Source organism: Pipistrellus hanaki (assembly GCF_964339955.1).
Source record: "Pipistrellus hanaki genome assembly, chromosome: 16".
Taxonomy (NCBI): Eukaryota; Metazoa; Chordata; class Mammalia; order Chiroptera; family Vespertilionidae; genus Pipistrellus; species Pipistrellus hanaki.
This window is the reverse complement of record NC_140518.1, coordinates 9,493,200-9,516,934: the sequence shown is the minus strand read 5'-3', so window position 1 is coordinate 9,516,934 and position 23,735 is coordinate 9,493,200. Positions and strand designations below refer to the sequence as shown.

Here is a 23,735-nt window from a genome sequence, read left to right as displayed (position 1 = left end):
TTTCAGATGTCCTGATGCTGCCCCCCCCCCAAAATGGTCAATGTTATGCATGTCCCCCAGGAGGAGGGCTCAGGGCTTCTCTTCCCCCCAGTTTCTGTTCCGTGGGGCAACACACGCAAATAGTAATGGTGGGAGTCGTAGTAGTAATAATAATAATAATAATAATAATAATAATAATAATAATAATGGGAATAATGGGTGTAAGGAAAAGAATTGGTTCGGGAAAACGAGAGTTTTCCGGGGAGGGGAGCCACAGGAATGCCTTCGGATGCGGGTGAGCGAGTCAGGTGAGCGGGAGAGGCGGCGGGGGAAGGAAGGTCAGATGGAGAGGAAGCTGCGGGAACTCCGCCGCCAGAGCCGCAGGAGAGGGACCTGGGTGAGCCAGCCCGGGAGGGGAGGTGGGGAGCCGGGGATGGAGGGGGGCCAGGTTTTTGGGGGAAACGGATTCATGTCTCTGGTGGGATTGGAGGCGCCCGTGGCCGGCGAGGTGGGCTCCGCAGGGACGGAGGCTCCAGGAGCCTTTATAGGTGTCGGGGTCTGGGCCGGGCGCCGCCGAGTCCAGCCGGGAGCGGGGCGGGGGCTCCCCGAATCGGCGAGGCGCGGAGGGCTGCCTGGTTTCGCCAGGAAAACGTGCGGGGCGGCCCGGAGCAGCCGCTCGGTGTAACCGGGGTCCGAGGTTTCCAGGTGCGAGCCCGGGGCTGGGGCTCGGGCTCCGGCGCAGACGTGGGGGGCGCGGGTCCCTTCGCCATGGAGCAGCTGGAGGCCTGGGCTCCGGGTGCTTCTCCTTCTGAGCTCCGTGCACCGTCTGCCCATAGACCCTTCGATCCCAAATCTCCTACTTCCCCGGCCCCAGCCCGGCCCGCGCCCCTCCTGGGGACCAGCCTGCGGGAGAAGGAGACCCCCTCCTCCCTGAAAAGAAGCGAGCGGAGTTTCTCAACTCGGGTTTCTCTAATAAATCTGCGCTCCGCTGGGTGTTTATAAATTATCTCCTCGCTCCTTCTTGTTGCGTGTTTTTTTTTTTTCTTCCTTCTTATAACAGAAACATTTTCCTTCCATCAGGAATCTCTGGCGCGGTGTAGGGATGATTTAGAACAAGTCATTGGATTTCCACCTCACCGGTGAGTCCTCACACCGTGACCATAAAACCCACCCCACCCCCGCGTTTGATAAAAATGTTGTTTCTTCGGCAACAACTTAACTCTCTCTGGCTTCCGCTGCCCGCCTCGCCGCCCGCTCGGTCTAGGGCTGAAGATCCGACACTTTCCCTTCCTCTTCTCCGTCCTCTCCCCCTGGCAGCCCCGCTCCCATTCTCCCATTCACCTTCGAGGGGCCCAGGGGCCCCCAGGGTCACTTCCCCCGAGAAAGGCGATGGTTTGATTTATACGAAGGTTGGGATCCCTAAATACATAGCAAACCCCTCTCCTGAATAAACAACGGATGGAATGTATTCCTAAAACCTCCACTTTTGTTGCTAGAAAATGTCTCTCTTCTCTCTCTCTCTCTCTCTCTCTCTCTCTCTCTCTCTCTCTCTCTCTTCCTTCTTTCTTCCCTTCCCTTCCCTCGGCCAGTGAGCCCCTCCCCAGCCCATCACTGCAGACCCTCAGACCAGGGCCTGCTGACGCTTGGCCACCACTGTCACCAGGCCTGGCAGGCCCGGCAAGGCCACCCGCCTACGGGGATGGCACCGAGTCAGTTCGGCTCTGCTGCCGTCCATATTCCAGGCCCCAGGTCCTCAGGTCTGGAGGGAAAGCCAAGCCCCAACTAAAGGCTCCCCAAGGGGGAGGAGAGAAAACCGGGACCACATCAAAATCCCCTCTACTCCAAGGTCAGCTGAGGCAGTGACAGTGGCTCACAGGGTGCTGGAAGCTAAAAGGTACCCCCTTCACACACTCCCTCTGCAGCCAAGGCCTAGCGAGGGCCCAGGAGGGCACAGGGCAGTGGCATCAAGGCCGCGTGCCAGGGCCTGGCGCCCAGCAGCGGCTCCAGCGCCCTCTGCCCCCTTTGATGTGCCCATAGGCTTGGCGGTGCCCTCCGCCCCAGGGTGCTGGGAAGGTTGGGAGGCCACTGGGCTTGGTTCCTCGGTCCCCGGGCCTGCGTGCAGGAACGAGGCAACCCAACCAAGTGGCATCAGGCTTCTCTCCCATCGCAGGAAGTGGCCCCCAAAGCCCTGACTGGGCCCAAGTGTCTTCTAGAGACTTCCTCCCCATTCCAAACGCCCGCCCCCCCCCCCCAGGCTGGGCAAAACCTGCCCAATCCTCAGTTTACGGGGAACTTTGCTCCGTCCCACCCACCAGAAAGTTTCTTCTCCCTGTCCCGACCCTCCTCACCTTCTCCCAGACCCCTTCCCCCCAAAAAGCCTGGCTAGCGGGCTGAATGGGGAAAGGCTGGTGAGCGGCCTGGAGGTGCCAGAGGGGGTGGTGGTCCGGGGGCTCCAGAGAGGGGGGTGGGGACAGGCACTCTCCGCCGCTGAAGGAGGCCAAAAAATCCCCGAAAAGCCACCGTTTGCACCGAAAAAAAATTAAAATAAAGCCACCCCTAATCATTTTCATTTCGGCGGTGCCACCCCCGCGGAGCGCAGCCGGGCGGCGGGCCGTGAAGCTGCAGTTTTATAGCTGTGGAGGAAAGAACTCGTAAAATGCTAACAGCTTTTATGCGCTGCGGCATAAACAACAACAGACTCCGGCTTTATGGCGTTTTATAGTTTGTTAAAGAGTTTACAGGCGGTTCTGCTGGGGGGGGGGTACCCAGCCAATTCCCTCCGCACGACGGTTAAACCTTTATCAATAATAAGGAAATTGATCATTAAAGCTTTAAAGATGACTACCTCGTTTGTCGGGGAAATATGTTTAGGGGAGGAAGCCGTATGATTTGATAACTTGTATTAAAATACCAATTACATTTATCGGACCTTTTAAAACTCGGCGCAATTAAGCCGTGTTCTTTTTACATTTTTTCCGAAGCGACCCTGACATTTCAAAAGACTCCAACTGCCTCGTTAAAAATCGCGAAATTAACAGCGTTGCCTGCGTCTGGCGCCTCCGCTCTCTGGGTGTGCGTGGTTGTGTAGGGTTGGTTGGTTATTTTTTTTTGTTTTTTTTTTGTTTTTTCCTGACGCCCCCACATCAGCCTTTGGGGGTGGTCTGCGAAGGTATTTGATTTGTTGCGAGGGGAGAGAGATCTCATTAATGTAGGTAGTTAAACAGATTTAATCCGTATTCATTCTCTCTCCCCCCTCTCCCTCTCCCCCTCTCTCTCCCTCCCCCCTCTCTCTGGGTGTTTTTTTTTTTTCTTCCTTCCCCTCCTCCCCCCCCCCCCTCGCGCTCTCCTCACTCCCTGGCGCTCGCTCGCTCTAGCTCTCTCGCTCGCTCGCTCTCTCGCTCTCACCCTCGTTCTGCGTTCTGTCCGGGAGGAGTACCGAGAAGCCAATAGGATGCGTGGTCTCTAATGGATGCAAATGATCATGAAAAGACAGTGCAAAATATGAAACAACTCATTTGCAGGGGAGTAAATCACCGAAAACTGTTTATGAACTGGCATCCTTTCTTCGAAATGTAAAGCGAGGACCTCCGAACGCGGCGGTATATTTTTGTTTGGGGGGTGGGGGGTGGGGGGAGGGCGAGCGAGCCGGCTGCCATGCGAGCGTAGACTTTCCGAGGCTCCGCCGGCCCTTCTGTTCCTGGAAATCACCAAAAAGTGCGGCGGCTCCGGGATCGTCTTCGCCTTTTTTCCTTTCTTTCCTTTTTTCCCCCTCCTCCCTTCCCCTCTCCTTTCCTGGCGAGGGTGGCTAGGAGCCGGCGAATCCGCGTTTTTTTTTCTTCTCTCTCTCTCTCTCTCCTCTCTCTCTCCCTCCCTCTCCCCCTCCCCGCCCCCTCCCCACCAGCCCCCAACTACAGCCGCCGCCGTCGCCGCCGCCGCCTCAAAATTCAATAAAATGAGCTCTTATTTCGTCAACTCACTGTTCTCCAAGTACAAAACCGGGGAGTCCCTGCGCCCCAATTACTATGACTGCGGCTTCGCCCAGGACCTGGGCGGCCGGCCCACCGTGGTGTACGGCCCGAGCGGCGGCGGCGGCTTCCAGCACCCGTCGCAGCTGCAGGACTTCTACCACGGCCCGTCGTCGCTGTCCTCGGCGCCCTACCAGCAGAACCCGTGCGCCGTGGCCTGCCACGGGGACCCCGGCAACTTCTACGGCTACGACCCGCTGCAGCGCCAGAGCCTGTTCGGCGCGCAGGACCCGGACCTGGTGCAGTACGCCGACTGCAAGCTCGCCGCCGCCAGCGGCCTGGGCGAGGAGGCCGAGGGCGCCGAGCAGAGCCCGTCGCCCACCCAGCTCTTCCCCTGGATGCGCCCGCAAGGTGAGCGCGGGCCGGGCCGGCGCGGGGGGCCGGCGCCCCGAGGCCCCGAGGCCGGGCAGGGGGCCGGGCAGGCCGGGGGGCGCTCCCTCCGGCTCCTGGGAGCCGCGCCTGCCGCCTGCAGAGGGTCTCCCCCTGCTTTCCTTCCTCCCCTTCTTCCTCTTTCTTTCTCTCTCCCTGTCTTTCTCTCGCTTTTTCTTATCTCCCCCCCCCCTTTTTTTGTTTGTTTCCCTTGAAGGAGGGTCGCTAAGAGACATTTCCTGAATCCATAAAACCCCTCACCCGGCCTGACTTTTCTTCTCCTTCTCCTTCTCCCCCTGCCTTCCCCGCTTTTACTGTTTTATGGGGGGTAGTGGAGAGAGGATGGTGGGAGTGGGGGGCGCTCAACTTTTGCACTTCTCAATTGCTTTATAGTTTAATTGCCCTGAAGAAACTTTTCTTCTGGGGCAAAGGCTCTGGGGGCTTTTCAAGGTGGGTCCATTCGTCCCCAGCCTGGCATTTTTATTCTTATTCTCCCCCCCCCTTCACATCCTTCCTTCTAAAGTTTATGGCACTTTTCATGGATTGGAGCCACCCCCAGCTCCCTCTCGGATGCTTGTTACCAGGGGAGGTGGCTCCCCCTTTTTCTGGCCCCCTTAAATTCAGTGGTGTCTGATGCCCCTCACCCCCCCCGCCCCCACCTCCAGCTGACCGCGGCCTCCTAGCGCCCCCTCCCCCGCGCCGGGTGGAAGGTCCCCCTGCCCTGACTTATTCTACTGGTCTCCCAGGCTGGTTGTTCACGAATCTTCCAACCTTCCCCGTCTCCGTCTCCTCCCCCACCCTCCCCTTCCCCCCGTCTCGCCCTTTCCCCCCCTCCCAGCAGCCGCCGGACGCAGGCGAGGCCGCCAGACCTACAGCCGCTACCAGACGCTGGAGCTGGAGAAGGAGTTCCTGTTCAACCCCTATCTGACCCGCAAGCGGCGGATCGAGGTGTCGCACGCGCTGGGACTGACGGAGAGACAGGTCAAAATCTGGTTCCAGAACCGGAGGATGAAGTGGAAAAAGGAGAACAACAAAGACAAGTTCCCCAGCAGCAAATGCGAGCAGGAGGAGCTGGAGAAGCAGAAGCTGGAGCGGGCGCCGGAGGCGGCGGAGGAGGGCGACGCGCAGAAGGCCGACAAGAAGTAGGGGCTCCCTCCGCCTGGGACTGCCAGGGCCGCGGCCGCCCTCCGCCCTCCGCCCGCCGGTACCCCCGACCGGCCGACCGCGCCGCCGTCCACGGCCCGCCCGCCGCCCGCCCGCGAGCTCCGGTCCCGGGAGCGGGGCCCGGAGCCCGGCCTCCCGCCGCAGCGTCCCCGCCGCCAGTCCCGCTAGTGGTAGATTCTGTAATAGCTTCTGTGTGTGAGCTGCCGTGGACCCTTCCCTGCCGGGCCGGGGGGAGACAGGACTGAGAGCAAAAACGCCCTCGCCCAGCGAGGGTGAGCGGTGGCCGCCGGCTGAGCCCCCTCCGCGCCCCCGCCCCGTGTACAAAGCCTCCTTGTGCAATGAGCCCCTTCCTCTGACCGTGCTTCCTTGTAACGACCGAGGTACCGATCTCTGCTAAGTTCTCCCAACAACATGAAACTGCCTATTCACGCCGTAATTCTTTCTGTCTCCCCTCCCACTCTCTTTCTCTCTCTTTCTCTTTCTTTCTTTGCCCCCTCTCCCCCCAATCTTCCTTCCTCATTTCCTCCTCCCACCTTCCCTGGCCCCGCAGCCCCTACCTAGCTCGCTGGCTTTCTCTCTCTCTGGCTTCTCTCTTTCCTCTCCCCCCCCCCCTTCTTTGATTTGACAATTTTGTCTTAAGTGTTTCTCAAAAGAGGTTACTTTAGTTAGCATGCGCGCTGTGGGCAATTGTTAAAAGTGTTCCTAGGTTTACTGTGAAGAGAATGTATCCTGTATCCGTGAATTGCTTTATTGGGGGGAGGGAGGGAGGGGAGGGCTAATTATATATTTTGTTGTTCCTCTCTACTTTGTTCTGTTGTCTGCGCCTTGAAAAGGGCGGAAGAGTTACAATAAAGTTTACAAGCAGGAACCCGAGAGGGACCGGCGGGCCTCGCTCTCTCCTCCTTTGCTCCGGGCGCCGTGCAGAGCCGGGCGGGGAGCGGTGCCCGGCCCCTGAGCCCGCCGGGCCGGGGCGCGGAGGCGGGGCGGGGGCTGGAGGCAGGTGGTGCGAGTCCCTCGACCCAGGGGCGCGGGGGGCGAGGGAGGCGGCTGCCGCCTGATTGGAGGAGAGAGGAGGAGGGAGGGGAGCCGAGAGGAACCCCCACCCTTTGCGTTCCGAGACTGCGTGGCCCTGGAGACCCCGGGCCTGGCCAGGCAGGAGGGATGCGCTCGGGCTGGTGGCTGCATCCTCGCCACCTTCTTTGTTTCTCTGTGCCCTCGTGTGTGCGTGTGTATGTGTGCGTGTGTGAGTGTGTGTGTGTGTGTGGAGGGGAGGGGGCGCAGGAGGAGTGCAGGGCTACTGAACGAGCTTGTATATTTTTATTTTTCCGGACTCTGATGGAGGGGGAACGGGGGAGCAGGGAGCTGCTCCTGCCCGCCTCCCCCTCGCTGGGACCGGGCCCCCAGGCCCAGCTCCGAGGTCTTGGCTCGCCGCCTTCCTTCCTTCGCTCCCTCGGCTTCTCCGGCGGCGGCGGCCGGGCAGGCGCTGGACGCAGGCATCCGCCTCCCGGAACCAGAAGAGCAGTGCAGCGGGCCGCCCTCCTCCCTTCCTCTCTCTCCCCGCCCACCCGCCCTCTTCCTTTAAAAACATTTTTTTTTAAATTTTCAAACCCTTTTTTGCTTTAAGCCACCAGAAAACGCAGCACCCAACGCCCGTGGGCTGGATCCGGCGCCCCAGGGAACAGCCACGGAGTCTGGCTCCGTCCCTGCCCTAGGTCCGGGCGCCAGGCTCCCCCTCCCCGCTCCTCACTCAGGGGGACCGGGCTGAGTCCCCCCAAAGCCTAAGGCCCCGCCAGGCCGGCCTGACCCGGATTCATAAAGACCTGACCCGCCCACACCCACCCGCCCCGTGGCGTGCGGTCCCCGCGTTTGTTTCCCGCTGGGCAGCGGCCTGGGAAGGAAGGGGGGGGGGGTGGAGGGCCGACACCGCGGGAGGCTCCGAGGTTATTTATTTCCCGGCCATCAGCGCCTTTCTCCCCGGATCCCGCCTCCCGGCCAGCGGCCTCCCGGCCCCCGGGAGCCGACCGCGGCCCCGGAGCCCCCGGCCCCGATCCGCAGGGCCCGTCTCCCCCCACCCATTCATTATTGATCATATTTTATATAAATCCAACGCCACACAATTTTTTCCCCATTACCGGAGCCGTGGGGAGGCGGCCCGGCCATTGGCGGAGGGCGCGTCACGTGGGCGGGGTCACGTGGCCCCGGGGAGGAAAAAAAAGGGGGTCCTTTTTGGTGTAAATCTGGACTCTAATTCCGTAATATATCAAGGAATCTCGTAAAACCGACACTAAAACGCCCCTGCCTACAAATCATCCGGCCAAATTATGAGTTCATTGTATTATGCGAACGCTTTATTTTCCAAATATCCGGCCGCAGGTTCGGTGTTCGCCGCCGGCGCCTTCCCCGAACAAACTTCGTGCGCGTTCGCCGCCAGCCCGCAGCGGCCGGGCTATGGCGCGGGCTCCGGCGCCCCCTTCGCCGCCGCCTCGGTGCCCGGCCTGTACCCCGGCGGCGGGGGGGGCCTGGCGGGCCAGGGCGCCGCCGCCGGCGTCTACGCGGCCGGCTACGGGCTCGAGCCGGGCTCCTTCAACATGCACTGCGCGCCCTTCGAGCAGAGCCTCTCCGGGGGGTGTCCCGGCGAGGCCGCCAAGGAGCAGAGGGACGCGGACTTGGCGGCAGAGAGTAACTTCCGGATCTACCCCTGGATGCGAAGCTCAGGTAACGCCGCGCACCGAGCCGCCCCAGCCGCAGGGGCCCGGGCCCAGGCCCCGGGAGGCGCCCCCTTCCCGGCCCAGCGCCGCTGTCCGCGTCCACAGGGCTCCCCGCCCCCCGGCCCGGCAGGAGGTGGGCCCTGGGGACGCGGCGCCCCCCTTGGCCGCGACCCGGCGCGCCGCCTGCACCCCAGTTTTGCTGGGCGCTCTCGGGCTCCTCGCCCTGCTCCCCGGCGGCTCGCTCTCTCTCCGCCAACAGCGCAGCGCTCAGCGCCCGGATCCCCCAGCTCGCCCCCCACCCTCGCTCTCAGCCTTTTAGCTTTAAATATTTATCAGCCGCGCCCGCAAAGGCCGGCGAAGAGGCCGTTTGTCTTGCGGAGGAAGGCTGGGGTTTGCAGAGAATAGCCATTAGGGTTCTCCCCCCCCCAGCCCCTCCCCGTCCCCCCTTACCCCCGCTGGGGATCTCAGCTCTGGGTGTGTCCCCCAGCCTCAGCCTGGATAAGGTCTAGGGGAGGGGGCTGCAGCCATGAGCTCTCCCCTCCCCCTTCCTTCCCAGCCAACCCCGCTCCCCCATTATTCCCTTCTGGGCCATTAGAGGTGGGCTCTGGAGGCTGGCGGGAGGGAGGAAGGGGTGTGAGGGATTAGGATCCAGCCTGGGAGGGACCCAGAGCCCGAGAGGCAGGTGGAGAGAGGGGGCAGGCTGAGGCCAAGAGAGATGAGGCTCCTGACCCCCCAGTGAACTTGGGAGTGGGGGGGGGGCAGGGAAAGAGAGAAAGGGGCAGAGGCCTCATGGGAGTACAGCGGGCTTACTCAGGTGCCCCTCCTAGGGCTCCTACCCCCCTCCCCCGCCCCCCAGAACTGGCCAACAAGCCTGCAGGTATTATTCCAGAAGGGTGCCTGTCCCCTTGGGGGAGGCACTAGGACTTGACAGAGCCAAATCCAAAGTTAGAAAGTACAGGCCACTGAGCCAGCTGCTTTAGGAACCCCAGAGTCCAGGTGCTCCATGGAGTTAGTTCCCTGACATTCTTCCTAGTGCTGCCCCGGCCTCAGCGGTCAACCCCAAGGTCCAGAAAGGCCCGAGACTTGTGGTCAGACGCTCCCCATCCAGCCAGGGTTGAGGGCCAGGAGAAGACCAGCTCCTGCCCCCTCCGTATTGGTGGTCACGCTCCCCATTACCTGCCCCATAACTCAACTGCCTTTCCAGTTCATTCATCAAAGTCCCAATGTTTCTGCTCGTAAACATTTCAGCTTGGCTTTTATCTGGTTTGAAATTAGGGCCCCTGGTCTCTCCTCCCACCAGCTTCTTCCCGGAGGGCTGGCACCAGCTCTTCCCCCAGCTCAACCTCCTCGGAGCCTCCTCAGGGCTTGGGGCCTAACCTGGGAGGCTCTCCTCTGCCCTCAGCCCCCATCACCCAAATACTTTATGTTCTACCCCCCACCCAGGCTGCGGTCTGTGCTCTCTCCCTGTGCTCTCCTGGAGGCCCATAGATGGCCGTGGAGAGTGAGATTGTGGGCAGGTGGGCAGGCAGGACAGCCTGTCCCTATGAGAGCCTCCGCCACTCACTGGAAAACAGTCCTCAGAGGGCAGCTGCTCTCACCCAACTCCATGCTCCAAGGAAACCTGTACATTCTCACCAGCTCCCCATTCCACAAGGTGGGGGTAGGGGAGGAGGGGAAGGACTGGACATAGGAGGGTCCTTTGTCTCTTTTCCTTTTTGGGAAAAGCACTCAGGCCAGGCCTAGTGCTTCCTATCAGAGTCACTCACATGGTTTCCATTGCCCCCTACCCCCAAGGCCATCAGAGCCAGCACCCAAGGGCTTGAGGCCCCCAGTCCTGAGGGTGGTAGAAAGATGAGGGTCCCTTCACCCCACATACACCCCTCAGGCGCTGGGCCTTTAGCAGGCAGCAGTTTAGACGCTGGGTTCAGAAGCCCTGGGCTGGGAGATTTCTTAGCCGGAAAATGAGAATATTTGCCCGCAAAATATTTGCCTGTCTCCCCCTTCCCTGTAGAAATGTCTGCACACCGAGGAAGAGGGCGGGCATAGGCCGGGTACGGAAAGTGAAAATTTGGTTTCACGGGAAAATGGGCTCCTCCAACCACTGACTCCAAATCTAAGAGGGAGCTGGGCACTCTCCTGGCCTTTTTCCTCCGCACGCACTGATTTTTCCCCTCTAAACACTGTGCGCAGGGGCCGACCGCAAGCGAGGCCGCCAGACCTACACCCGCTACCAGACGCTGGAGCTGGAGAAGGAGTTCCACTACAACCGCTACCTGACCCGGCGGCGGCGCATCGAGATCGCCCACGCGCTCTGCCTCACCGAAAGGCAGATCAAGATCTGGTTCCAGAACCGCCGCATGAAGTGGAAGAAGGAGAACAAGACCTCGGGCCCCGGAGCCCCTGACCAGGACAAGGCCGAGGCTGAGGAGGATGAGGAGGAGTGAGGGAGGGAGAAGGGGCAGAGGAAGAGAGAGATGAGGAAGGGAGAGAGGGAGAAAGAAGCCCAGCTTTTGGGCACTGAACCAGGACACTCAGATTCAATAGGGGAGGAAACCCTATTTAAATGGAAAACAGTTTAAAAAATTTGTTTAAGGAGAGAAGGTGAAATTTCTTAACACTGAAACAAATTGCTTAACACTGAAAACAGAAACTACCTATAGGAAAGTCCGCAGGGTCTGTTTTGTACAGCATGGAAAGGACATTGTCTACCTGCTCTATAGCTTTCTGGAATTCGCCTCCCCTTTTCTATGTCGCTACTGTAAGGTCTTTGTAAAAATGTTGCTGTTTTGTAACCCCCCCCCCCCCATCTTCGATGCTGTCTTTTGTGGTCTGTGGGTCTGGACTAACTGGACTAATGTGTTGTTCCCCGCCCCATGAGCCCACCTTCCCAGTAGAGGCACCCATGGGGCCTTAGGGAGCCCCAAGGACCCACTGACTAGCTCCATTGTCCTCCGCGCACCTGCCCTGCCCCTCAGCTCCTTGCTCCCGCCAGCCCTGGGGTCCTCTTTACCTTCTGTGTGTATCTGAAGAATGGAGAAATAAAACGCAATTTAAAAACAAACGGATGCTCTGTTTTCTGTGTCTCCCTAAGGCAGGGCGTGGGTCAGGCTAGCCATGCAGTCCAGCACTCCTCTCCTGTCATGTCTGATGTCGGCCTGTTTCTTTCTGCCCTGGGTCTCAAAATTTTTTTCCTGGTGCCCCTGCTCTGAGGGCTGCCAACCAGTGAATCCAACATCATACACACATTCCCTCTCCATTTTTTTACACACACACACACACACACACACACACGATGACACACACAAACGCACACCATCCTATATTTATAGGCAGACATCACAGAAAGAAATCTATATTGTCATACACAGCCACAAAGAAACACTCATCTTTATATATTCTCACACACACTCACAGGCGTCCTCACATCCCAGCTTCGTGCCCAGATACACGCATTCATGTTCGCACACACTCACGAGCAAACACAGATTCACACTCACCCCCAGACACACTTATGCATGCCAGTGTACATTCACACGTTGGCGCATAAACACACAGATTCACATTTGCCCCTCCGCTCCCCCAAGTAAACACATCCCGGGCCCACATGCTCCATCATACATGATCCCAAGACAAACCTCACTAAACCCTCACACCAGGCCCACAGACTCCCTCCACCCCGGGCCCTGCACCCAGGCGGAGGGCTGGGCCGGGCCGCCAGGGCCCCAGCTGACTTGCAAAGTGCTGGGCCCCGAGCGGAGGGCGAGCGGAAGGAAAGGGGAAATGACCGCCCGATTCCACCGCGATTCCTGGCATTCCTGGCGGCGCTGGGCTGAGGCCAGCCCAGAAGCAGGAATCCGGGGAGCGGCCTCCACGCCAGGCGCTGCCAGCTCCCGCGGCGGATAGCTTCTGCGAGATCTATTCGGTTATTTTATTTCCATGCATTTTACCTTCCACGGGCTTTCATTGATATGTTCTAAATGAACACAGTGACCCAGGTAAAACTTGAAGATGGGGGCTGGGGGGCCGAGTGGAGAGAAGGGGAGCCTGGGTGGCGCGAATTTACCGGCTGGTGTGGCCGCGGCCCGGCGCCCGAGCCCGCGGCGCCGCCCGCCCCTTCGCCGGCGGCTTCTTCGGCGCCGTTGGGCTCGCTTTTGGCGCCGCCGGCAACCTGCGGCCTCCTCCGGAGCTCAGGGAAAGAGAGAGAAAAGAGAAACGTTTGCGGGGAAGTTATTTCGTTTCTGGAATTGGGGCGCGAGTAGCTTAATTCAAAATACCGGAGGATTTCAGGGGCGGGGGGCTGGGAAAGGAGGTAGATTGTGTTTTTCTTGGGGTCGCTTTTGCTCCAAAAACTTCCTCCCTCATTGAGGGACAAAGCCCCGGAGGCTGGCATCCCCGGCGCCGCCGAGTTTTAGTCTGTATTCGCCGAGAAACCCCGGGTTTTTATTTCAATGGAAAGAGCAGCAGTCGGCAGGCTGGAGGGAGAGGATGGGAAGGGAAGGGCGTTTGAAAATCTGTTCGATTGGAATTTGTAAGTAAAAGGCCCCGGAGTCTGCAATTCCCCCGTGAATGGCCACAGAACCCCCTGGAGAGCACACGGAGTGTCCCCGGGAGCCTGGGCGGTGGGCATTGGGGTGGGAGAGGCAGGGATCCCCCGTTAGCCTCCTCCGATTCCTGGGGTGCAGAGGCGAGAATCTGATTCCTACACATGCCCTAGCCTTCCATCAGGGCCACCTTCCCTCCCTGGGGGGAAAACGAGGGCCCCAGGGGGTCTAGGGCCCCCACCCCCGCGATGCTATAAGCCTCACAGGTGGGGGTCCGCCATTAATAGAGCTGGGAATGAGGGGGGCATTCGGAGAAGCACAGGGGGGCACGGAAGCTTTCATTTCGCCTCGATGCCATTGGCAACTCAGAGCACCAGCTGCTGCTCCCGACTAACCCCAAAACTGCCTCTGAACAGTCCCCAGGTGGAGTATTTGGGGTGAGTTTTTACTAGAAGAGGGGGGCAGAGCCCCTGTGAGAATTCGGGAGGTTCCAAAAAGGACCCCCTTCCCCGCTGGAGCCTTGTGGCTCCTCGACCTGATTGCCTGCACCCCAAATATCACCCCTTCTTAGGGCGGGGTTTCCCCCAAAAAAGCGAGGAGGAGAAGAAAAGAAGATGGCGACCGAGAAAAGGGTTGCTGGTGGAGCAGCCATGAAGAAATGCAATAAATTCCTTGTTGTTTTATGAAAATTTACAACTTTGTGATAGAAGTTTATGAGTGGTTGAATCCAGCGATTGGCCGGCGCCGGTCATGTGGCCGGGCGGTCGTGAACATGAACTTTTTATCATTTCCCTGGTGGTTATCATGCAGCATTCTTTTGGACACCACACCTAGGTCGGAGCACTGTCGTCCTTCAGGGCTCCAGCCTCTTGATATTTTTACACTTCACTATCAGTTCGATCAAGCAAACGAGAGAGGGAAAGGGAGGACGAGAGAGGGGGAGAGGCAAGGAGAGAGAGAGGGGGGAAGGAAGGGTGGGAATTACACAAAAGAGAGGACCTGAAATATTTTTAATTCCTAAGTTCATTTCCGGGCTGATCTGGGATTTTTAGTCACCATGGAGGGTAAATGGACAATCTGCCCAGGACTGCAGGCTGATGCCATTTTTCAAAGCCAGAACTTACTCCATTTTCTATGCAAATATCAGGAAAGAAAAAAAACGAAACACCCTCTCTCCCAAGCTGGAGAAGGGGAAGCGACGGCTCTCAGGTTGGGACAATATTATCTGGAAGATGAAGAAGAAACCGAACGCTCTTTTTTTTTTCTCCCCTCCTTCCTCCCCACCCTTTTCAACCGGAGGACAGAAACCTCAAGATCTGCAAAGGTAAGGGAGATTCTACAGTTTCTCTGCTTATTCTTTTTGCCTCGATGCTGCTGTAGGTGGGGCTTGGGTTTGTCCCCCCTCCTTCCCTGTCCAAGATGGGCCTGAACCCCACCTCTGGGTGCTGCAGGGAGAGGCTTCCCCGGGAAATTCGGCAGCGGAGAGAGGGGTGGCCGGTTCCTGGAGGAGGAACGAGGGCAGGGAAGATGGGAGGAGGCACCGGAGGGGCCACGGAGGCGAGCTTAAGCCGCCGTTTGAAGCTGGAGGAGAGGCTCCGGCCAGGGGGGCTGCGGAAGGGAGGATGGGGGGTTTGGGCTTCAGGGCACTCGGAGAAGCCCGTGGCTCCAGCCTCTGTGGGTTTGCGCCTCCACCCCTCCCCCATCCCTCCCTCGTTCTGGCCTCCCCCCAGTGGCCCCGGTGCTGATCTCTTGCCCGTTCGCGTGTCGGCAGCTTCCCGGCAGCATTGGCACGAGGGGCGGCGGCGCCGAGGGCCATCCTGGTCTCTGGAGGGCCTGGGATCTCCGCAGAGGCCGCGGAGGGCCAGGAGGCGGCTGGGGAGAGACAGAAAGGACAATTTACGGAGAAACTCGCTCATTATGTCTCTTTGGAAACATTTAAAATGAAAGGGCTGTAAGTGGAGGCATCTAGATGGAGGTCCTCCCCTCCCCCAGCCTGCCTCAGATCGCTCAGGTCCCTGCCCAGGTCCCCGGCCGCTCCCGAAGGAGGCAGCCTTGCTCTGCAGGGAGACAGTTTTGTGGTTTTTTAACGCGGTAGGTCACAACGTGCTGGTTTCTGTGCGACGCCGATGCTATTCCTTGTGTTTTGTTGGTTTGGGGGGGTGTGGTGTGTGAATTTCGGTGGAGGGGGAAACATTGCCATTTGCATAACGGATGTTGAACCATTTCAAACTTTCCTGGATCTAAACCTGGTGATTGTGAAGAAGCTGTTCTGTGTGTTGTTGATTAAGGCTTGTAAATAATTTTTTTTAAAAAAAAAAAGGAGAAGAAAATAAAAAATAAAACTCAATTGGGGGGCCTCATGGTGTCGGGGCTGGAGAGCTGCCTGGCGCTGAGCTCAGACAGCTAGTGCTGTCCCTCGGGCGCCAGAGTTCAGCCCCCAGCCAGGCCTTCTGGGGGTGAAGGGGACGCTTTGGGCTGGAGAGGGAGATTCCTGGAGTAGCTGGTGGGGGTGGAAGGCGGTGCAGGTCTCTGGGTGTGGACTTAAAATAGAGTAAGGGAGCTTCTGAGGAAGCTGCAAGCCAAGAGATAAGCGACTTTGGAGAGATTGCTTCAGTTTGGTTTGCGCGATGAGGTGATTGCTTCAGACCAGAGGCCGGGTGTCCAGACTCGGGCCCCTGGTTGCCTAAGGAGGCTGTGTACGGGGTCCCGGCCCCTTGGTCCTGAGCTGGGCGAGAGGGACTCAGCCACTTGTGGCCAGGGAGGGGTCCCTGGAGGCCCAGGTGGAGGCCCTCCCAGCAGGCCGGGATGGGGTGTCTGGAGGGACCCCGCGCTGCGCACAGCCGGGGAAGTTCTCGGCTATTCCCCACAGCACTCGGAGCCTATTCTCAAAGGGGAAAAAACCCCAAACCCACCCAGACGAAAGGTCTTTTTCTCCTGCAGTCTCGGCCGCGGGGTATAAATCATCCCTCAATTTGCTGGGATCCAAATTATGCGGTTTGCTGCCATCTACCGTCCGTTCGGAGACATGCGGCTGCGGCGCCGCTGCCCGTACCGCGCCCGACGCCCCGAGCCCGGTCTGGCGGGGTTTGGCTTAGGCTTGGCGGGGTTCGGGGACTTCGGGGCCCCGATGGATCCCGGTCACTCCCCGTTGGATCCCGGTTCGCGCCCGCCCGGGTGTGCGTTAGAGAACAAGTGTCCTCTCCCCCGCGCCCGCCTCATCTGGCTCCGAACCTCGCGGCTGGCGGGGGCAGCGGCTTTTTCTGGGGAATATTCACCGGGACTGGTCCTGCCTCCCGCGGGCGGGGGGCCCTGAACCGGAGGGCCCCCCCACCCACCCCCGCGGGCGCTGGAGGGGATCCCCCGGCCTCTCGGGAGATGCGAGGCCAAGGCTGTTCCAGGTTTATTTGGTGTGTTTTTGGCCAAGGGAGGGGCCGGCAGGGGAGGCGCCGGCCCGGCAGTCAAAAGACAACCGGGCCTGTGTTCTCCCGGTCGGCTGGCGGGTCTTGCCAGCTCCTTGGCGGGCGAATCGGTGGTGAAGGAATGGAGCCTAATTTTCTGGAAACTGTCGGTGTTTGCGAGTGAGTGCGGGCCCCCTCCCTCGTTCTCAATCGTTTCGAGCGAAATGACCGACCAAGATGCTGTGGGGGTGGGTGTTGTGGGGGCCTGGGAGTGGGAGTGAAGATCAATCGCTGGGGAGCCGGACCTTTGTGGTTTTCGTTCCTGCCGGACCCGCACACCCGCTTTCCCAGAAGGGCGGCGCGGGCGGGGGTCGGCGCGGCTGCCCCGCGCCTGGCTGGGATGTGGGCCCGGTCTCTCGGGTTACTGATTAGCTCGGGCTTTCAAGCCCCGGGAGGAAGCGCTGGCCATCCCTTTCAAGGTGCTGTGGCCCCGGCTCCTGGGCGGGGGCTGCAGGAAATGGCTTGCGGTGCCGGGCGGGCCGAGGTGTTATGGGGTCTGGCCTGAAGCTGGAGGGGCTGCCGCGCTGGCGGGCCCGGCGGGCGGGGCGGGGGGCAAACGCCGGGGCTACCCCCCTGCCTCCCCCCCCCCCCCGTACCCCTGGCGCCTCCGGAGCCTGGGCCGCAGGGGCAGCCCCTCCAGGGTTCCGCCGCGGGAGAGATTTTCCTGCGGCTGGAAGGCCCGGCCGGTACGGGAGGCCCCGAGGGAGCGCGCCCCGCCGGTAGGGGCCCCTCGGGGGATTTTTCTTGTGGGCAGCCCAAAGGTCAGGTGGGGAGGAGGAGAAGGTGGCGGGTACAGAGGGTTCAAACGCCCCGGGGCTCCTAGAGCGCTGGGGGACCTGGGGGTGGCGGAGGGGGGAGCCGGAACTGAGCACCGAAGCCCTCCCCTCCCCACCCGAGACCAGAGGCAAGGTGGCTCATTTGCATATGAAAATGAGGTCCTTGCCCCGAGCTCTGGACCGGCCCATCTCCAGGCCCCGGCCCATCCACACAGCTCCAAAGGTTGGGAGCCATCACATGGCTTCCTCTGGGAACATTTGTGCTTCCCGAACCCAGAGAATCACAGAATTGGGTAGCTATATGTTTCAATTTGCCACACCCCAGCCAGAGCTACAAGTGGAGTGAGGGAAGGTGTCCACAACCCAAAGAGCTGGGGGGGGGGGTGCGCTTTGTAGCTGAGAGGAAAGGGGAAGCCTGGACAATGTCTCACCCCCCCCCCCTGCCCTCCTCTCCCCCCACACACAGGCGGATACGCCTCCCTGGGCTGCTGGTGCTGGGGGATTTTCCTCCCGAGCTGAGCAAACTGAGGCATCTCCCTGGGAGCTGGAATGTGTGAGCGGCCCCAGGGCTGCAGATGGGAAGCACAGAGAACTAACCCCTGCCTGCGAGGTCTCTGTGCATCCTTCTGTTGTGTCCTTAAGACGTGGTACACGTTTCTATCCACCCCCGTACACATGTTTCCTGGTTGAAGCAGGGAGAGACCCCCCCCCCCCAAGCCAGGCAGCCGGCTGTGCCCGCTGCTGTGTATTTACATATCCGCCCTCGGAGACAGACAGATGGGACAGTGGACTGAACCACAGACAGAGCCGTAGAGACCTGGCTCCAGGAAGCAGGCGGCCTCTGGCCCAGCACTGCCTGCCTGCTCTTTCTCCCAAACAAACGGATCAGAGGAATAAACGCTCATAAATACCTCTGGGTTTAGATAAGAGCGATGAGGCGCGATTTCCTTTCATGCCGTACTACAGGCGCCCAGGCCCTGCCTTTTCGGCTCCCGCTCACGACAGGCAACCTGCAGAGGTGAGGGTAATTTGGGGCTGTGACTCTTAAGGATAAGGGGGTTATTTTCCTGCTTCAATCACAGGGGAATCTTACTTTGTCCAGACTCCACAGGCAAGCCTACATCCCCCAGTCCCAGGATGGGGACATAGTGGCTGGCCAGCGAGGACACAGGGAGGGCTGAAACCCAAGGCCCAGCCTCAGTGGCAGGGGAGGAGGGGGGTGCACACAGCCGCACTCCACCTCGCTCACCTCGCCCACAGCATCCACGTGCCTCTGTGGGAATGGGCCCAATCACAGCTAGATTGGAACACTTACAGGGCTGGTCACAGCTAGGTTGGAAACATTTATGATGCCCCATCATTAGAGGGCTTGGGTTTATTGTTTTAAAATCCTGATAAAACGACTGCAGCATCAGGCTAGGAAGGGACCACCCCTTGGCCATGACGGTGCAGCCTAGATGTTGTCCTGAGTTCAACCAAACAGGTCCCCACCCTTAGTCACCAACTCAGCCCTCTGCCATTGTCCCCGGTGTCTTGTCCCGTCTTTAGGAGGTAGAGCTGGCCCCCAGACAGGAGCCCAAAGAGCAAGGCAGAGAGGAGGCGCGGCCTGGCCCCTTCAGCAGACATTGTCCCACACCGGGGCCCGTTCCCAGCCCCAGGTCTGAAGGTGGCCGCCCTTTCCCTCCTCTGCGGGAACACTAGAATGTTGAAAACACATTGTGCTGCCCTCCAGCCTGGCTTCAGTGTTCATTTTCTTTAGACGCGAGAGCCAGAGACACACACGCTCCCACACACTCAGGCCGGTGCTGCAGCGAAGCTGTGCCACACACATGAGGTGGGGTGTGAGGGATGGCAGAGAAGCTGAGAGAGACAGAGGGTGGCGAACATCTGGAGAGGGGATGTGGGCTGACAGTGCGGAGCTGCCTGCTGAGACCCAGAGGCTCTTCTCTCTTATAAAACCAAAATTAAGTCTTGGGAAAGAATTTTTAAAAAGAACTGCCAGTTTCTGGAGAGACTCTCGGAAAAGGTGCGAGGACCCCTATTTTCCTGGTGGTCTCTAATCGCCTCAAATATCAGGAGGGTTTGAGGACCCCAAATCAGAGGAGGACCAAGTTCTTTCCTGTACCCTCTTCCTGAGACAAGCGTGATTCCTAAGAATCTGTAGCCCCGGATGTTCTTATGTCTGTGGGGGTGAAGGTGGCAGGCAGGATAAGTAACCAGACAAACCTAGGCTGGGGGTGCCCCTCACACCTCCTCTCTTTATCCCTTAGTGGAGAGGGCCAGACCCTCTCCCCAGTGCCCCTTCCCGTGCCAAGAGCAAGCGGTACACCCTAGAGCCAGGCATGATGTCTTAGGTAGCAGCCGGTACATACTAGAGCCAGACATGATGTCTTAGGCAGCAGCCGGTACATACTAGAGCCAGGCATGATGTCTTAGGTAGCAGCCGGTACATACTAGAGCCAGGCATGATGTCTTAGGCAGCAGCCGTAGTGGTTGGTCCAGGAGGCTCCTAACCTAGCTGCGAAGGTTAGGCTCAGACCCTCGTCCCATTTGCCGGCCTTCGGGGTCCTCTGGCCCAGGCTCTGGCCTGCCTCTCAGACCCTGAGAGTTGTGCAGAGGCAGAAACAACCCCTGGCTTGGCAAGATAGAGCAGATCTGAGAGACAAGGGGGGGGGGCTTCAAAACCTGGGAGAGCGATGGTTCCCTTTTCGCCTCCCTCTTTCTGCAAGGATGCCAGTGAGTGGAGAACTCTTCTCCCCTTCGACCAACACAAAACCCCAGAAATAGACCGCCTTTGGCTCTCTCCTGCCTGGGTTGAGATCTGAGATTCAGGGGCGGCCGCCCACCCTTCCCTGGAAGGAATGGGGCTCAAGCAACGCAGGGGTTAACTTTTCTGAAAACACAATTAACTTTTCCCTATCCTGCGTGGGGAGGGAGGGGTGTAGTTATTTAATCACTTGGGGGATGAGGTGGGCTCAACCGAAGCTCCCTCCTCCCTCACAGAAGTCCCTCTGGCAGATCCTACGTAGACAGAACAGAACGCGTCGTGTTGTTGGGGGGAAGAGAGAGAGAGAGAGAGAGAGAGAGAGAGAGAGAGAGAGAGAGAGAGAGGGAAAGGAGAAGGAAAAGGAGGGGGGGGAAAGGTTGATAGGTTTGTGCGCGGGTCCCTGGCGCGGGCTGCGCTCCTCCTGGGTGCTATTTGACAATTCCTGCCTCTGCCATTGGTCAGTGTTGGATCAGATGGTTGTATTTCCTTCTGGCCCTCGCTGGCACCTCGCCATCCCCCCTCCGCGAAAACCCAATCTCAGATATACTCCTAATAGGCGCGGCGCTCGGACTATAAAACACAACAAATCATAAAGCCGGCGCAGCAGCGGGCCCGCGCCTCCTCCCGATGAGCTCCTATTTCGTGAACTCCACCTTCCCCGTCGTCACGCTGGCCGGCGGGCAGGAGTCCTTCCTGGGCCAGCTGCCGCTCTACTCCTCCGGCTATGCGGACCCGCTGCGCCACTACCCCGCGCCCTACGGGCCCGCGCCCGGCCAGGACAAGGGCTTCGCCGCCGCCTCCTACTACCCGCCCGCGGGCGGCGGCTACGGCCGGGCGGCGCCCTGCGACTACGGCCCGGCGCCCGCCTTCTACCGGGACAAGGAGGCGGCGGCCTGCGCGCTCTCGGGCGCCGACGAGCCGCCCCCCTTCCACCCCGAGCCGCGCAAGCCCGACTGCGCGCAGGACAAGAGCGTGTTCGGCGGCGAGCCCGAGGAGCAGAAGTGCTCGGCGCCCGTCTACCCCTGGATGCAGCGGATGAACTCGTGCAACAGTGAGTGAGGCTCCGCCGCGGTCCCCCGGGCACCCACCCCGAGGGGAGGCAGAACCAGGGAGGCCCCCATCCCCGCCCCGTTCCCTCCCTGGGTGCAGGCTGGGCGTCCCGGTGAGGATCGGAGGGCAGTCGGGGCGCCCGGACAGGGCCCCCTGCTCTGCCCTCTCGCCCTCAGGAGTTAGAAAGTTTGCAAAAGTCCCAGCCGCGCACTGAGCCAGGGGAGCGAGGTGGGCGCTCTGGGGGCAAGGCCAACCCGGGGTTGCGGGTCAGAGGTCGCAGCCACGGGCTTGGCTTTCCCTTGGGCCGCCCCCCCCCCAAGCCCTGGTCGGGGCCCCCCCACCCCCCACCCCCCACCCCCACCCCAAGACGGTTCCACTGAAAACCGAGTGCGTCACGGGAAGGGGGGGCGGTGTGACGCTGGCGAGGGAGAGGGCAGCCGGTCCGGCCTGTCTCCCTGGAGGTGGGGGGGGGGGGGTGCGGGCTGGGGAAAGATGAGGCGCCAGGAAAGGGGCGGAAGTCAGAGGAAGGGGGGGCAGAATAAGGGGAAGCCAAAGAGTGGGAGCAGACGGAGGAGGGGGCGAGCGGGAGAGGCAGGCGCCTGGGTCTCAGGCTGGATTATTTGTCGGCCTTAAGTCCCAAATTGATGTCCATTAGCGGGACAAGAAAGTGAGGAGCCGTTAATGCCCACGGTGGATCGATCCACGTCATTACGGATTAAGGGCTGGAATCTGTCACCGGGGGGCGGGGGGGGGGAGCCAGATGTAAGAAAAGAAACGGGGCAGCTAGCCAGAGACACACCTGGGCGCCCCTTCTCCAGCCCCTCCCCCCGGGCTCAGGTGGGATTTAAACTGCCCCTCCCCGCCCCCACGGGAAGGCCCGGAGGGAGGCGCAGGCCGCGGAGGCCCGCGGGGGATTTGGAGGGGGCGCTGCAGGGCCCCGGAGAGGCCAGGGCACCCCGGGACAGGCCGGAGCCCCCGCGGGAGGGCCGGGTGGGAAAGGCGACCCCAGCCAGGCCTCAGCACCTCCTCTCTGCCTCCCAGGTTCCTCCTTCGGGCCCAGCGGCCGGCGCGGCCGCCAGACCTACACCCGCTACCAGACGCTGGAGCTGGAGAAGGAGTTCCACTACAACCGCTACCTGACCCGGCGGCGGCGCATCGAGATCGCGCACGCCCTGTGCCTGACCGAGCGGCAGATCAAGATCTGGTTCCAGAACCGCCGCATGAAGTGGAAGAAGGAGAGCAAGCTGCTCAGCGCGGCCCAGCTCAGCGCGGAGGAGGAGGAGGAGAAGCCGGCGGAGTGAGGGCGCCGAGAAGGCCGGGGGCGCCCGGGGGGAGAGGCCTGTGGGCAGCCCAGGGCATCGGGGAGCTGGAGGAGGCTCCGCGGGCGGGGGAGCCGGGGGACCCGCTCTCCTGCACCCGACGGGCGGGGCCCGGGGCTCCCCGGACGCCCCCCGCCCGCAGAGCTCTCTGGGGGTGCAGGGAGGCTGTGCAAGCCTGAGCCCACCTGGCCCCCTCTGCCCCCTCCACCCTCCCGGAACCCGCCTTGGCCTGCCCGGGCTCCCTCCCCCGGCCCTGTGAGAACTGAGGACCGGACTCACTCGAGGTGTCCTGGAAGCAGAGCAAAACACACTCTTGTCCGTGTCGCATCTCATGCGGTCCCGTTCCCCCGTGTGCACGGTTCAATGGCAGCTTCGCAGCCCCCTCAACGGGGGCCCCGAAGACTCCCTGACCCCAGACCTCTGGCCCGTCCCCCGCCCCGAAGCCACTGGAAGGAGCACATACTACCTAGAAGCAAGAAGAGGAGCCTGAGAAGAAAACAAAGTTCTATTTTATTAATTTTCTATGTGTTGTGTTTGTAGTCTTGTCTTAGCTCTCTGGACGTGAAATACTTCCGTAATAATATTATTATTAATAATGATGATGATGATGATGATAATAATAAAGACATAAAAAAAAAACGCGCCGCTTGGTCACCTCTGCTCTCCCGGGCCACGCCCCCACCCCCGGGCCACCCCGGGGGCCCTGGGCCGGAAACGCGGGCGCCCTGGGCCCCCCAGGCCCTCCTGGACTCCAGTCACAGTTGAGATAAAGGCTGGAGCCGGCCCTCTCTGAAAGGCCTCTCTCGGTGCCGCCTGGGGGGACCCAGCAGGAGGGACTCGGCCTGGGCAGCGCCTTCTGGCCCTCCGAGGAGGCCGTGGCCTTCGGCCTGCCCACTTGGCCCGATCTCTGCTGGCCTTGGCCCTGGGCTCTTGGCTTGTGGCTCCGGAGACCAAATCAGGGTCGTGCGATCTCTTTCCCCGCCGCTGGAAGCTCAGGCTGCCTTTCCTGCCTGAAGTGGGAGTTCGGTGACAAGGAGGGGAAGGCGGAGCCGCGGGCAGGCAGGCCGGGCGCGGGCACAAGGGCACGGCTTTCTCCTCCTCGGGAACCCTGAGCGAGCAGGAGGCCAGGTTGGGGGGGCAGTCTGGTCTCCTCCAATCTACCCAAAACGACTCATTCTCTCTTACCCCCACCCGCGCCCAGGCTGCAAGCTGTGGACGCTGTTTTCCTTTCTTCCTCCTCCCTGTCTCTCTCTCCCTTTTTCTATTTTTAAAGAAAATAGCCTATCGGCAGAAAGGGCCCAGCTGCGGCTGTCCCTGGCCGCCCAGCGCGCTCAGCAAGGCGCCGCTGGTCCTTGGACCCCCTTCCCCGGGAAGGCACGGGCCGCGGGGCACATTCAGAAAGTGCCCAGACACTGTCGAGGGGCCTCCAAGCGCAATAGCAGGCGTCTGGGGCCGAGGCGAGAGGCTCCTGCCTTGATCCCAGACTCTGAAAACCTCCTTTCCAACCAGATCCCAGACGCCCGCCCGATGCGGTCACCGGCTCCGTTTTTTCCCTACAAACTAGGCCATTTCGCCTCAG

At 60.6% G+C, this 23,735-nt stretch overlaps 4 protein-coding genes across 9 annotated transcripts in view; all 4 read left to right on the top strand.

Moving 5' to 3' along the window:
* Window positions 1-3,820: 3,820 nt before the first annotated feature.
* Window positions 3,821-6,288, top strand: HOXB8 (homeobox B8). 2 transcript variants are annotated; one of them, XM_084862712.1, is made up of 2 exons: window positions 3,821-4,355; window positions 5,215-6,288. In XM_084862712.1, the coding sequence occupies exons 1-2, from the start codon at window positions 3,932-3,934 to the stop codon at window positions 5,517-5,519; spliced, it is 729 nt and encodes a 242-aa protein (XP_084718838.1). In that variant the 5' UTR covers window positions 3,821-3,931; the 3' UTR covers window positions 5,520-6,288. The 2 variants fall into 2 exon arrangements, with proteins under 2 accessions (XP_084718838.1, XP_084718837.1); XM_084862711.1 differs by having other exon boundaries at window positions 5,212-6,288.
* A 1,455-nt stretch (window positions 6,289-7,743) lies between these two features.
* On the top strand, window positions 7,744-11,306 carry HOXB7 (homeobox B7). The gene is made up of 2 exons (XM_084863757.1): window positions 7,744-8,252; window positions 10,436-11,306. The coding sequence occupies exons 1-2, from the start codon at window positions 7,859-7,861 to the stop codon at window positions 10,687-10,689; spliced, it is 648 nt and encodes a 215-aa protein (XP_084719883.1). The 5' UTR covers window positions 7,744-7,858; the 3' UTR covers window positions 10,690-11,306.
* A 781-nt stretch (window positions 11,307-12,087) lies between these two features.
* HOXB6 (homeobox B6) lies at window positions 12,088-22,797 on the top strand. 4 transcript variants are annotated; one of them, XM_084863579.1, is made up of 4 exons: window positions 12,102-12,240; window positions 14,091-14,110; window positions 20,344-20,838; window positions 21,879-22,797. In XM_084863579.1, exons 3-4 carry the CDS (start codon window positions 20,415-20,417, stop codon window positions 22,136-22,138), a joined length of 684 nt encoding a protein of 227 aa, XP_084719705.1. In that variant the 5' UTR covers window positions 12,102-12,240; window positions 14,091-14,110; window positions 20,344-20,414; the 3' UTR covers window positions 22,139-22,797. The 4 variants fall into 4 exon arrangements, with proteins under 4 accessions (XP_084719704.1, XP_084719705.1, XP_084719702.1 ...); XM_084863578.1 differs by having other exon boundaries at window positions 12,088-12,240; window positions 14,091-20,838; XM_084863576.1 differs by lacking the exon at window positions 12,102-12,240 and having other exon boundaries at window positions 14,105-19,374; window positions 19,498-20,838.
* The window catches only part of HOXB3 (homeobox B3), a gene marked incomplete at its 3' end in the record, with an annotated part of 54,882 nt that continues 43,297 nt past the window's right edge, over window positions 12,151-23,735 (top strand). The window contains exons 1-2 of one of the 2 annotated variants that reach the window (XM_084863554.1): window positions 12,151-12,240; window positions 13,934-14,110. Of the gene's footprint in view, window positions 12,241-12,576; window positions 14,111-23,735 lie in introns of those variants that run through there. The other variant, XM_084863552.1, reaches the window with a different exon arrangement.

Excerpts from the sequence above, each read along its gene's own strand:
- HOXB8 (XM_084862711.1), top strand. The coding sequence starts at position 3,932 with ATGAGCTCTTATTTCGTCAACTCACTGTTCTCCAAGTACAAAACCGGG. Across the intron at positions 4,356-5,211 it reads CCCCTGGATGCGCCCGCAAG|CAGCCGCCGGACGCAGGCGA; the intron begins GTGAGCGCGGGC and ends CCCCCCTCCCAG.
- HOXB7 (XM_084863757.1), top strand. The coding sequence starts at position 7,859 with ATGAGTTCATTGTATTATGCGAACGCTTTATTTTCCAAATATCCGGCC. Across the intron at positions 8,253-10,435 it reads CCCCTGGATGCGAAGCTCAG|GGGCCGACCGCAAGCGAGGC; the intron begins GTAACGCCGCGC and ends CACTGTGCGCAG.
- HOXB6 (XM_084863578.1), top strand. The coding sequence starts at position 20,415 with ATGAGCTCCTATTTCGTGAACTCCACCTTCCCCGTCGTCACGCTGGCC. Across the intron at positions 20,839-21,878 it reads GCGGATGAACTCGTGCAACA|GTTCCTCCTTCGGGCCCAGC; the intron begins GTGAGTGAGGCT and ends TCTGCCTCCCAG.